General features: G+C 50.5%; 1 protein-coding gene across 1 annotated transcript; it reads left to right on the top strand.

Moving 5' to 3' along the window:
* The first annotated feature begins 225 nt into the window (after positions 1-225).
* On the top strand, positions 226-12,955 carry SLC31A2 (solute carrier family 31 member 2). Its single transcript, XM_029063334.2, has 4 exons — positions 226-568; positions 7,591-7,657; positions 11,396-11,582; positions 12,056-12,955. Exons 1-4 carry the CDS (start codon positions 563-565, stop codon positions 12,222-12,224), a joined length of 429 nt encoding a protein of 142 aa, XP_028919167.1. The 5' UTR covers positions 226-562; the 3' UTR covers positions 12,225-12,955.

The following is a 12,955-nucleotide window of genomic DNA, read 5'->3' on the forward strand; positions in this document are numbered from 1 at the left end:
CAACTCCATCCCCGAGCAGCCCAAGCCCAAGGGGTTTCTCGGCGGGGCGAGCGTGAACCCGTGCCTGTCGCATGGTCTCCGGCCTTCGCCTGACCAGCTCAGCCTTAGCCGGCGCTGCCACAAATCAATCAATCAATCAATCAATGTTCCCCGCGGGTCAGGCAGAAACGGTGGAGCAGAAGGGGCGGGTCCGGGGGCGGGGATAGGGGCGGGCCACGTTCCCGTGGCCGAGAAAGGGGAGAGCCGCGGCCTGCCCCGCCGTGGATCAGGGAGCAGAGCAGAGCCGCGATCCGGACCGGTCCTCCGACCAGCCGAGCACCTTCTAAGGCCGCGCCGGGCCTGCGGCAGGGGACTTGCTCGGAAGGGCGGAAAGCCCGGCCTGCCGAGCTCCTGGCCTGGGGCGCCCAGGCCCCAACTGCCAGCGGACCGCGCCCGCCGCTGCCCTGCCCTGCTCTGCCCTGCCCTGTCCACGGCCCGGGACCCCGGTGACCCCAGCCTCCGGGGCTGCCGGAGCCTCCCACAAACAACCCGGGATTGGCTTGAGCCGGGAGAAGGGTCCGAGATGCAGGTGAGTTGGGTGAGGGGAAGGGGAAGGTTTTCTTTCTGCGGGGGGGCGGCCCGGGTCACCGGTGGCACCGCGGGCCCGAGGAAGCTCCGCGACGCCCTGATCCGGGCCCAGCTCTCCGTCCTTGCCTCCTAGCCCCCGGCTTCAGTGCTTGGCCAGAGCACACATAATTATTATTATTATTCTTAAAGTATCAGGCAAACCACATCCCTTCGCCGGGTCCTTCCCCGTTCTTTGCCCCCTTAGTCGTAGAACTTCTACCTATTAAGCGCTTTCTTGGGGCAGAGCCCGAGGAGAGAGTACACAGATGTACCTTTCCAGGGCACCTGGAGCAACCGCTCTCTGGAAGACTTTTTAAGCTGGGGAAACACACATGATATAGGTGCTGAGGGTTCCCTGTGGCCAGCAATAATGATGATGTTAATGAAGCGTTTACTACGTGCCAAACACTGTGCTAAGCTTTGGGAGAGAAACAAGATAATCAGGTCAGACACAGTTCCTGCCCCTCAGCGGGGATCACCGTTCAAGAGGGAGGGAGAAAGGGGGTATTTTATCCCCATTTTATAAATGCGGAAACTGAGGCTCGAGAAGTGATTTGCTAAATGTCACATAGCAGCCAAGTGGTAGAGCTGAGATTAGAACCCAGGTCTTCTGATTTCCAATCCATGTTCTTTTCACCAAGTCACACAGTAACTGAAGAATACACTGAAACAGAGATTAGGTAGAAAATGACCCAACCTGTATGCTTGATCCCTTTGGAAGGCAAAGTCAGAATAGAGCTAGAGAAGATACCTGGCTTAGTGGTTAGAGCATGGGCCTGAGATTCAGAAGGATGTGGCTTCTAATTCCTGCTCCAGCACTTGTCTGCTGTGTAACCTTGGGCAAGTCACTTCTCTGGGCTTCAGTTTCCTCATCTGTCAAATGGGGATTAAGACTGTGAGCCCCACTTGGGACAGGAACTGTGTCCACCCTGATGAGCTTGTATCCATCCACCCCAGGGGTTGGTACAGTGCCTGGCGCATAGTGAGCGCATAACAAATACCACAGGTATTGTTTTAATTATTAATTGTTATTAATTATTACCAAGAAGGACCACCAGGCTGACCATGGGGGAGAAACCTTACGGTGTAAGATATACATAGTCAAGACTCTTGAGTCTGGAAAGAAGCAGGCTGAGAGGGGACAGTGCTGAAGTGATTAAGTTTCCGAAAGCTGCGGACAAGATGAACTTTGTTTTGTTATCTCTGAATCCCATCCCCAAGAAGGTTAGGCAATCCTTGAAGCTTGAGGTGATGAGCTCAAAAGGAGTTAATGGACACAGTTTTTCACCCAGCCAGGGGTAGGCATGGAGAATTTGTTCCTTTGACAAATTCTTAGATTGGGATGGAGACCATATCTAATTCTCACCTGAGTATTCTCATACGGTACTTAGAATGGTGCATTGCACCCAGTAAGCACTTAATAAATAATATTACTACTACTATATATAAATAATATTACTACTACTATATTATATTGGGGATTCAATACCTGATCTCCCTACTATTTAGATGATGAGCCTTATGGGGGACAAGGACTGCAACTAACCTGATTAATTTGTATCTACCCCAGTGCTTTGGAACAGTACTTGACACAGAGTAGGCACTTAAGTATAATAATATTGGTAATAATTATAATTATAAAAAGCTGTGCAACTGAAAACTCCAGCAGGGTCTAGAGGGCTTTGGCTCCAAAGACCAGCTGTCCATGCTGGCTCACTGGAGGGCAAGTTAGAGGTATAGGAGGGAAACTTTAGGGTTGTTGGGTGGTCTGTCCTTAAACCATGAAAATGGTTGTTCAGGAGGACACTCGTAGGCTTACTTGTGGTCTTACAAGTATTGGGGCAGAAAGCAACTCCCTCTCTCCCTCCCACCCGAATCCCCAATTTTTGAAGGCTGATTTGGTCAGATGCTATGACAAGTGAAAATTGATCTGAAGCCTTTCTGACTTCTGGGTCGGACTTGTTCTGGTGGGAGGGAGAAGTCAATTGATGGTATTTAAAAGAAAGCCTAGATAGGAGACTCCCTGCTTCGGTTTGAGAAGCCTGCTGCACTTATCTCCTGTGGACATTTCAGATAAGCCTCTCCCTTTATTAGGGAGATTGGGAAGGAGAGAGACACAACAACCCTAGCTGATAGATTTGGGTGTCCAGGTGATTTTGCTTATATTCAAGCAGAACCAGATGAGCTGAAATTTTTCTGAAATTCCCTTTAGGCAAAGTAAGGCCAACAGAGCCTCCTTGCCCTGTGATCAGTCATTGTTGCAACACTTCCACCCAGTTGCAGTGTGAGTTCCTCTTTCTTGGATGGGACTGGGTCGTGGTTTGCCTCGTGATACTGGTCACCAATTGCACCATGAATCTCTCTGAACTCTGACAGGGTCTCAGGAAGCGCGGCAGAACAAAGCTGTGGGGCCAGGCGGAGCGGTTTGGGCAAAAATTGTCTCAGGGATGAGGTTGGCATGGCACTCCTCTGTCTGGGCTGGCCAGGTGGGAGCTCTGTCTGCCACAGACTAAGCTGCTTTAATCTTCCACGGGACCTGACACAGTCTTAAAACATGTTGGTTACCAACATGTTGGTTACCCAGGGCAGAAATGAAATATGCTTCTGCGGTAAGCACCCCTGAGGCTGACCCCATCCCATTAGCCTGGTGCTCTGGGGAAGATGGGAAGAGGAGAGGGAGGCTGGCTGAAAGCACCTTGAAAGGCAGATCTGGCAGTGAGGGCCCAAGCCTGAAACAACATTGGGCTAGGGCTGATCCTGGAGCAGGAAGAGAAGCTCGGTTACCTTGTGAGTGGGAGGGAGTCTGGCGGTTGGGATGTTCAGACCAAGCTCCTCTCCAGAAAGAAATTCCAAGGCTAGGACCACCCACCACCCCCTTGAGCTAAATGTGAAGCAGGATCTGTACTCAGCTCCAGAAACCTCTCCCCTTGTAAGTGTGTGTTGGTTGTGCTGCCCCCCACGGCCAGCAGGCCTGGCTGTCAGACTGGATTTTAATGGGAGAGACTGGAGCCTTCCCAGCCCCCACCCTAGACAAGTGCTGTATATCACATCATGTGAGGAGAGCCCTGTGCTTAGAGGGTAGAGGTGGGGGGGGGGGGGTGAATGCCCTTTGAACAGCTGACACCAAAATCTACACAGTTTCTTGGAATGCAAGCAGCCCTGGGCTCCCCCAGTTCCACCAGTTAGGACTGGGTGACAACCCTTCATACCTGGAATTCAGTTTTAACCATGTGCAGTAGCAAGCATGATATGTCATCTGGGTGTTGGCTTTCTTTCAGTTCAAAGCACCAGCATGGCCTAGTGGAAAGAGCACAGGGTGTCAGAAGGCCTGGGTTCAAATTCTGGCTCTGCATCTTACTTGCAGTGTGACCTTAGACAAGTCACTTTCCTTCTCTGGGCTTCAGTTTCCTAATCTGTAAAATGGGGATTCAGCACTTATTCTCCCTCGTACTTAGACCTCATACTATGTGGAGCAGAGACCGTGTCCGAATTGATTACTCTGTATCTACCCCAGCCCTTAGAAAAATGCATAATACATAGCATTCAACAAATCCCATTATTATTATTACACAAGCCTCTGTCCTGCTCTGCCTCCAGCACACCCCTTGGAAAGCTGCCCTGCCTGGGCATTAATGGATGTCCTTCGCTGCTGCGTGGCATGTGTTAATAATAATAATAATAATGTTGGTATTTGTTAAGCACTTACTATGTGCCAAGCACCGTTCTAAGCGTTGGGGTAGACACAGGGGAATCAGGTTGTTCCACGTGGGGCTCACAGTCTTAATCCCCATTTTACAGATGAGGTAACTGAGGCACCAAGAAGTTAAGTGACTTGCCCAAAGTCACACAGCTGACAAGTGGCCGACCAGGGATTCGAACCCATGACCTCTGACTCCAAAGCCCGTGCTCTTTCCACTGAGCCACGCATGTAGGTGGCTGGCAACCCTCTCCCTTCACCAACCTTCTCTCTCTGGGTCCAGGGAGGGGAGGGTGGATGATTATCTAATTTTATATGGGTGGATGGTTGGCCTAAGGGTCGGGGAGGAGGAATGGGGTGGCAGAGGCTGCCTAGACTCTGGCTGTCTTCAAAATGCCCAGGGGGCATTGAGGAACCCATCCTTTGAGCTCCTTTCCATTTTGGTAAATGCCTGGGCAGGCAGGGGACAGTTCCAAGCACTCCAGGAGAGGCTGTGCTGAACCGGCAAGGCAGAGGCCACATCAACCAGAACCAACCAGGAGGAGTTTTGCCAAGGGCCATTCTCCCTTTTCCTTTGTCATTTCCCTTTTTTCTTTTAAAAAACATTTCGGCTGGAAGGCTGGGTTTGGGGTCAAAGGTTGACACCCCCGTCTTGTTCTTTTAGCTAGGGCTGGTCTGAGGGTGAGGAAGGGAGACCAGCCAGCAACCAGGGGAGGGGGTTGGTGGTGGGACCAGAAATCGTGACTGGGGTCTGAAACACTCATCCTCCTTTGGTGTCCCTCTGCGGCTGCTGCTTTGGGGTGAACATCCCCCAGGCGGTAGTTGGGGCTGGCTGGAGTGGGACTCTGCACTGTCAGGGCACTGGGACACCCAGCAAGCTGGAGAGACAACAGGAAGTCCAGAGTTGGGTGGAGCAGGAGGAAACCACACCAGCACATGGCATCCGTTCACAGAGAGAGGAGATGCCATATGCTGCGCACCTTTGGGAGCGACTTTTTAGGCCAGGGGATTTAAGGCGGTTCTGCTATCAGTCCTTCCCTAATGTTGGTCCTGCCTAGAGTCCCTTATTTATTTATTTTTAAATTTTATTTTATGGTGTTTAAGTGCTTACTATATGTCAATCACTGTTTCTACGGGCTGGGATAGATAGAAGTTAATCAGGCTGGATACAGTCCTTCTCCCACCTGGGACTCACAGTCAAGTAGGAAGGATAACAGGTATTGAATCCCTATTTGGTAGTTGAGGAAACTGAGGAAGATTACGGGGCCTTGTTCCAGCCCTGACACTTCCCTTGCCCCAACAGACTGATGACTGACAGTTCATCTACTGCTTGGAGGTCTGGCTCTTTACCACCTGAGGGAAATGGTTTTTCGCGTCAGGTGGTTGGGGGGGGGCGGGATTCAGTGAAGTGTTCTGAGTCAGGTTCTCTGCTAACAAGCAGGTCCTCCTTATGGGGCCAGGAGGCTCTGCCCCTTTTCTGAATGGTTTGCTTAAAGTAACATTTAGCACTTTACAGCATTTGTTGGCAGAAAAAAGGCCTTGATCACTTAGAGAATGCTAACTGTGCTGCCTCCTGAACTCAGACTGGGGAGGCCTCCTGGCTCCGGGAGGGTGAGAGGGGTGCTCAGTAGGTCAAACTGGGCAAAGATGGAAATGATTCAGGTGACATATGTCTGACACCCCCTTCAGGGCCTGCCGTTTTCCTGCTGGCCTCCTTTGATGGTGTCCCCAGCTGAAATCTGGTGCTTCTTTTGATGCCGGCAGTACTCTGTTGGATGTGTTTTCAGCTGGTGAGGGTGACAGTCCTGATGCTTCTTGTCTCGGTTGAACCTCTGTGGGTCTGGAGAGCGGTAACATGGGGCTCCACCAGCCCACCCACCCTTTTTCTACCTTTCCTACCTCTCTCTGGACTGTAAACCCAGTGTGGGCAGGGAATGCACCTATTATGTTGTATTGCACATCCCCAAGTTATTAGTACAGTGCTCTGTGCACAGTAAGCCCTCAATAAAACTGACTCCCTTGTGGCTGGACGTAAGAGGGATGTGGAAGGCAGAGTCAGCAGAAGGTGCCTAGGGAGGTCAAGTTAGTTCTCACGACAATCAACCAGCCTGGGCATGGCAGCACTCCCAGCCCTCATCTGTCCACGCCTGGCAGCAAGGTCAGGGCTCACTGTGACCTCTTGGGTGGTATTTTTCCTAGGAACTGACTTCTTATTGTGTATGCCCTCAGGAGACAGCTGGCTCAATGACTACATCTAAGCCAATCACCTCAGGACATATATCTGGCATCTTAAACAGCCAGCCCTCAAATTAAAACAGGGATAGGCCTGTTGGACTTAGTAGTAGTAATCTGCTTCTTGTGCACCCACTGAGGCCATGCTCTTTACTAAAAACTTGGGAAAGTACAAGGGAAACAATAGATACATTCCTCGCTCACAAAAAGCTTCCTCTCAGGCAGGGAGGTGTGTCCCTCACCCTTGTCCCAGGGACAGATTTGAGTCTCTTCCACCCTCTCCCATCCAGGCAGATGGATTTGCCCCAGGCGGATCCTGCTCTTCCCAGGCAGAGCCAGCTTAAGGGGAGGGTCTCTTCGGGTCCTGGGATCACCTTGGCCAATAGGGAAGGAGCCCTACCTTTCTCCCCTTGCTTCCCACTCTCATGGGTCCAAAGGAACCTGGCACGGGGGTGCTTTACCCTCCTGGATTGGGTCCCAGGACCACCCACGGGGCTGCAGATCAGTTCCAAGGCATGCCTGGAAGACTGGGTCCTGGGGGGCCCCTGCTCACTGAGGGTGACATGGGGCAAGAGGCTTCACTCTCCTGCAGATTTCAGCGGGCTTCCAGCCCTTCCCTGGGGTTTGGGAGGCACCAGAGAAAGCCCAGGATCAGGACTTACCTAGCGATTTCAGTGGTTTTTAATTTTAATTTGATGGGACCCTCCCTGGTTTGTTTGGAGGGACTGCAGAGTTTGAATGCAACATGGGGAGCTGTGACCGGGCTGTGGAATTGGGTCTGTGGATTTGGGTCTGGAGTGATTCAATCCCAAAGAGATCTGTTCTTCCTGGCAGGAACCCTGGTCTGCGCCTGTAGATCAGCCCCTGAGATCCAGGAGAGATTGGATTGGTTATTTGCTCTGCTCTCCCTCCTCACACCTTCTTTGTCCTTGGGAAAGGCCCAGCTAAAGGCCCATCAAGAAGCATGCTGGAGAGGTCGGGTGTCGGGGAAGAAGGCAGGGGAAGAGAGAAGGAATCCGAGACCTGACCCTAACTCAAACTTTGTTCTCTCTTAGATGCACTTCATCTTCTCGGATCAGGTGGTGCTATTGTTTGACTTCTGGAATGTCCACAGTCCTGCAGGTGAGGCATCCTCCCTGTCTTTACCTCCTCTCCCCTGTTGCGTTTAGCCCCCGATGAAAGATAAATCAGTGACCCTGTGAAACCTTGCCTTTAGCTCACTTAGTGTAGGTTTAGCCAAATTCTGATTTTTCTAGGGGCCAATTTTTGTAGGCCCTTTGCTTCTTCTTTGTCCTGCTGCCCATTTCCCACTTGCCATCAGATTGTGGGGAAAAGGAACAAAATTAATGTCTGAGCATTTGGCTGTCCATATGCTGCTCTGGATGATGGGGAGTTGGAGAACAGTGACCTTGGGTATACATGGATGTCTTTTGTAAAAGAGGATGACGTTGTGTAAGTCTTTGTGTGTGGCTGAAAAGGCTGATTGATGGTTGATTTCCCCCCCCCCCTCCCACCCAAGGGCACATGTAAATATTGGCCTTGACTGTGTCACTGTGCTGGTATTTGTAGCACTGGGTGCTCTGCTCGATTTCTGATTTGTCTAAAAGGATCAAAATTTTCCTGAAAGTTTTGCTCTTCACCTGATGGAATAAAATGGTAACTGTTCCTGTGTGTTTGTGTGGTTGTGTGTGTGTGCGCACACATGTGCATACACGCATGTATTTGTGCCTTTGGGGTGTTCTTTCTGAGGGGCTACCCTGGGCCTCAAAGTTTCCCAAGGCAAGTGTGCTGCCCCTTGCCAGGGAAAATCTTCCGCAATTAATTCCCAGCCCACCAAGTCATATTAAGGCAAGAGTTACTCCTAGCACTTTGGTATTTATTTATACCTGTTCTTAAAACTGGTGGAGTAATGTTTATTCAGCAGTGCATTCAATAATTTATTCTGCTTTTGGTATTTGTTCATATTTTTATGCCTGACTCCCCTGTTAGAGTGTAAGCTCCTGTGGGCAGGGAATGTTGTCTTGTACTTTCCCAAGTAATTAGTATACACTGATACGGTTCCTCGATAAGTAGCATTATTACTACTCAGAAATCCATAAGCCAGTACGGACAGTAATTTCTACTGATGTTACTTTTTATGCTAATAGGAACTATGGCTTAATGATAGACAAAAATATTCCTGAAGAAATAAATATTCACAGATGCTCTAGTAGTAATGCACTTAGTACAGTGCCTTGCACACAGTAAGTGCTTAACAAATACCATGATTACTGAGTGTGACGCACTGCATTTAGAGTTTGGAATAAGACACATTCCCTACCCATAAGGAAATCGAGTAGTGGAGAGAAACATGCCAAATATTTACAAATAGTGGGAGCAGTAGGAAGAATGAGCATCCGATGGGGGAGTGGAATGACTAAGCCAGAATGAATGTACAATTTAATATTCATATCTACAAAAATAGGTATGACTACATAAACCCCAGAAGTGGCTGTTGGGTTGATACGGACTTGAAGGTGTTAGGATTGAATTGAGGAAGGCTTGCTGAAGCAACTGAGATTTTTGAAAGAGGAGGGCTGAGGTCTGACACAGTGGTGGAGGAAAGTCAGTAGAAAAGTCTATCAGATGACAATAAGGCAATATATTATATGAATCCCTTACCTAAGTGGTTTACCGAGCTGTAAAGCAATAAACCCCATGGATTCTATAGTTCAAGTGTCACCATAGTAGGACACATTGAAGAATGGAACACCCTACTGTGGTTTGGACAAAAGGGATGAGACTGTTGTCCTCTGCCTGGGACTTAGGGCTCTTATTTTGAAAAGAGGACCACCATGACCCTAGTCCTATTCCCTAAAAGATGCTTATGATTGGCAGAGTACCTAAATTGTTTTCTGGTGTTACCTGATTTGACCGGTTGGATAAATATTTCAGATCAATGATTAAATGTCGATTATTGCTGCATTCCCTTGAAGGGGCCTTGGCCCTAAAAGGGTTTGTTTTCCCAAGTTATCTGTAGTTTCCCTCTGTCCCTGAGACTCACCACTTGTTCCTCTGACCAAAATGTTCTTTTGGCCGTTACAGTCTCCTTTGTCCTCCTACCCCGCCTGATATTGTGTCCCTGAGATCTCAGTGAAATTGTTCTGTGTTTTTCGGGTCAATGAACTGCTTCTTTCTCTCAGCCTGTGGCTTGACTGGTGTTTTGTCAGGCCCGTGGCTCAGTAGCCTGAAGTGTGAAATGTCCAGCTTCCTTGCTAGCTTTGAGCCAAGCAGGGAAGATGTCACTTCAGGGGTGTCAAGGACACAAGTCCCAGGAATCCTGCCTGCAGGGAAGGAAGTGGTACCCTGGAGGTACTTTGAAGGGGTGGCAGGGCGCATTGGCATGGTGGGTTGTGGAGGGAGGAGGGAGTAGGGGAAGCTCGGTGAGTAGCTGGGGTGTCTGAGGCTATCTGGTCTGAAAAGGGTGGATGGCTTTTCTTTGAGGAAAGGGGACTATGTCATCATCTTTTTACTGTGGTACTCATTAAGTGCTTACTATGTGCCCAATACTGTACTAAGCACTGGAGTAGATACAAGATAATTAAGTTGGGCACAGTCCCTGTCCCACATTGGGCGCTCAGTCTAAAGCCTTCTGCCTCCTATCTTCCTCCCAGAAGTTGATCTGCAAATTCTTAATTGACTCAACAAAGGGTGAAGCCTCAGGAGACAGGACTGTCTCAGGGCAGAGAGATCCTCAAAAGTTCCCATTCTCTGCTCCTTTGACCTCTGTTGATCTTCTGCCCCAGACCTTGCTTTTTCCCTCCGTTCCTCCTTTCCCTAGCACCTCTCTGGGTACTGGCAGATGGATTTCTGGTGGATTTAAAGGGATAGATTCCAGAGGGAGAATTCCTAACTCAGGTGGGTTCTAAACTGGGTTCTAATCCCGGCTCTAATTCTGGCTCTGCCACAGTGTCTGCTGTGTGACCTTGGACAGGTCACTTCACTTCTCTGTGCCTGTTACCTCATCTGTAAAATGGGGATAAGTGTGTGAGCCCCTTGTGGGTCAGGGACTGCATCCAATCTGATTGTCTTGTATCTACCCCAGTGCTTCGAACATTGCTGGGAAGAGAGTAAGAGCTTAACAAGTACCATTATTATTATTATTAGGTGTGTTGCTGGCTGCATGCTAAGACAGGGTCCCCCTGAGGCCTTTTGGTCACCTCCACCTTGGGACAGACCCCGGATCAGTTCTGGACTAGCTGTTGCACAAGCGTCACCCAGAATGGCAGACATTCCCACAACCCAGCCCAGTGCCTTCTCAGGAAGAAGGCAAAGAATACACCTTCATTCAGTCTCTTCAGCCAACAGGCACACTGAACTGATTGCAGGGCCCATGGCTGGCTGTAACTCCCAAACTTTCAGTGCCCCCCCAGTTACCCCCTGCAATGGATCCTCCACCCCAGGGCTCCAGAGTAGAGGATGTCTGGGTGGTGGGCCCGGACCCAGCTTGAAAGGAGGGGTGCCTGCTGTACATCTGGCTGGCTCCCAGCACTCCACTGAATGCCCTATGGGCAAGGAATGTGTCTGTTAGACTGTACTATCCCAAGCGCTTAGTACAGTGCTGTGCATACAGTAAGCACCCAAATAAATACGATTGACAGCCTGACTGTGCTCGGATGAGTGGGAGGGGAAAGGGCGAGCTGCTTTCTGGCCAAGAATCAGGAATCCCAGCAGGGTTCCTCAGAGACGAGCCTGTGTGCGTACGTGCGTGTGTGTGTGTGTGTGTGTGTGTGCAAGTGGGAGAGGCTGCCCTGGTGACCACTTCTTGCACCACTGCCACAACCACGGCATTTGGGCTTCAGGCTGGATTTCTCTCCACAGGGCTGGTGCTCTCGGTGCTGGTTGTTCTGCTTTTAGCCGTGTTGTATGAAAGCATCAAAGTCAGCAAAGCCAAACTGCTCCATCGAGCCCTGCTCAGCTTCCCCAGAAAACTTAGCCAGCAGCTGATCGAGGACTCAGAAGGAGAGTCCATTGCCTCAGACCTGGCTCAGAACCACATCACAAGCAGGTAAGAGGAGGAGATGGCTTTTTTGGCACCTGCTCTGTGGGATGGCTCACACTCAGTCAATAGTATTTGTTGAGTGCTGTGTGCCGAGCACTGGACTAAGCACTTAGGAGAATCCAACTCCTGGAAAAGTGCTTTGAATTGACTCTGATGCTCAGGGTCTTTCCAGGAACCCACCCACAACTGTAGTTCACTGGTTGTTGCCCTCTCTAGACACCTCCACTCTCCACTTGTGTGAATCCCTCTGAATTTCCCCACCTTGTCTCTCCCCTGCACTGGCCCCCGCCCCTGAACAGCATTCTGAACACTGAGTACAGCAGTAATACCCCCACCGGACTTTCTGTGGAAGAACCCCCTGGCCTCCCTCTTCCAAGCTGTGTCCCAGGCTCCTCCCTACTCCCTTCCTCCCCACCCCAAGCCCCAACAGGGGATGTCCCTCACCGTGCCTTCAGCTAACGAGTGGTTTGTGTGTCTAGGTGGTTTCTGTGTCATTTTGGCCAGTCGCTGCTCCACGTCGTCCAGGTGGTCATCGGCTACTTTGTGATGCTGGCTGTGATGTCCTACAACACCTGGATCTTCCTGGGAGTGATCCTGGGCTCTGCGGTGGGCTACTTTGTGGCCTACCCTCTCCTTAGAGAGAGGTAGAGGCCTTGGGGCCTCCAAAGAAGTGGCAGATGTCTCACGCTCAGGAGCCCCTACCCTCTTTCCCCACAGCTCACCGCTGTGCTTGGACCTGCCCTACGTCTGCCCGCTTCTAGCATTGTTGCCCTGAAGGTGTGGCCATCCTTCCCCTACACCCCATCCTCACCGGCCCACCCACCAACCCTAGAGAAGCCTGTTGGACTCAAGCCAGCCACCCTGGTCAATCGCCACTCCCACATCGGGAGATGCAGTGATCCAGATGGGGGGCAGGCCCCCGTGGATGTGGTTCCCTCCGCCTACTCTCCCTCTCCCTGTGAGGCAGAATTTGAAGTTGTCCCGGCCATTGCCTAAGATCTGGTTGAAAGTTGGTGAGGTGTGTTCTCTCCATTGGGTTTTTAGCAACAGGCTGACAGGAGATGGGATTCTGGCCCAACTCTGCCCTTTGCCACTGTGCCTTACCCTAAGGGTCTGTTCTGCAAGGGATAAACCCCCAGGGTTGGTGAGGAGGGGGAACAGACCAGCTCCTTCCACTGCTCACACTTCTGCCTTCGAGCCTTCAGGGAGCCAGATCGATGCTGGGTCTGGGATAAAACAAGACTGACTCTTCTATACCAAAAGTGGAGTGTATCTGGAATCCAAAAAGCTTCTAGTCTGTTGCTGGTGTGAGAGTGGATCTGTATTTTGGTACCTGACAGCTTTTGTGTATTAAAAATGACAAGACTTTTAACAGAAAA

This window comes from Ornithorhynchus anatinus, chromosome 4 (assembly GCF_004115215.2).
Source record: "Ornithorhynchus anatinus isolate Pmale09 chromosome 4, mOrnAna1.pri.v4, whole genome shotgun sequence".
Classification (NCBI taxonomy): Eukaryota; Metazoa; Chordata; class Mammalia; order Monotremata; family Ornithorhynchidae; genus Ornithorhynchus; species Ornithorhynchus anatinus.

Bases quoted from the DNA above. Each gene is read 5' to 3' on its own strand.
- SLC31A2 (XM_029063334.2), top strand. The intron at 7,658-11,395 runs GTGAGGCATCCT...TTCTCTCCACAG, and splicing joins GAATGTCCACAGTCCTGCAG to GGCTGGTGCTCTCGGTGCTG. The intron at 11,583-12,055 runs GTAAGAGGAGGA...TTGTGTGTCTAG, and splicing joins CAGAACCACATCACAAGCAG to GTGGTTTCTGTGTCATTTTG.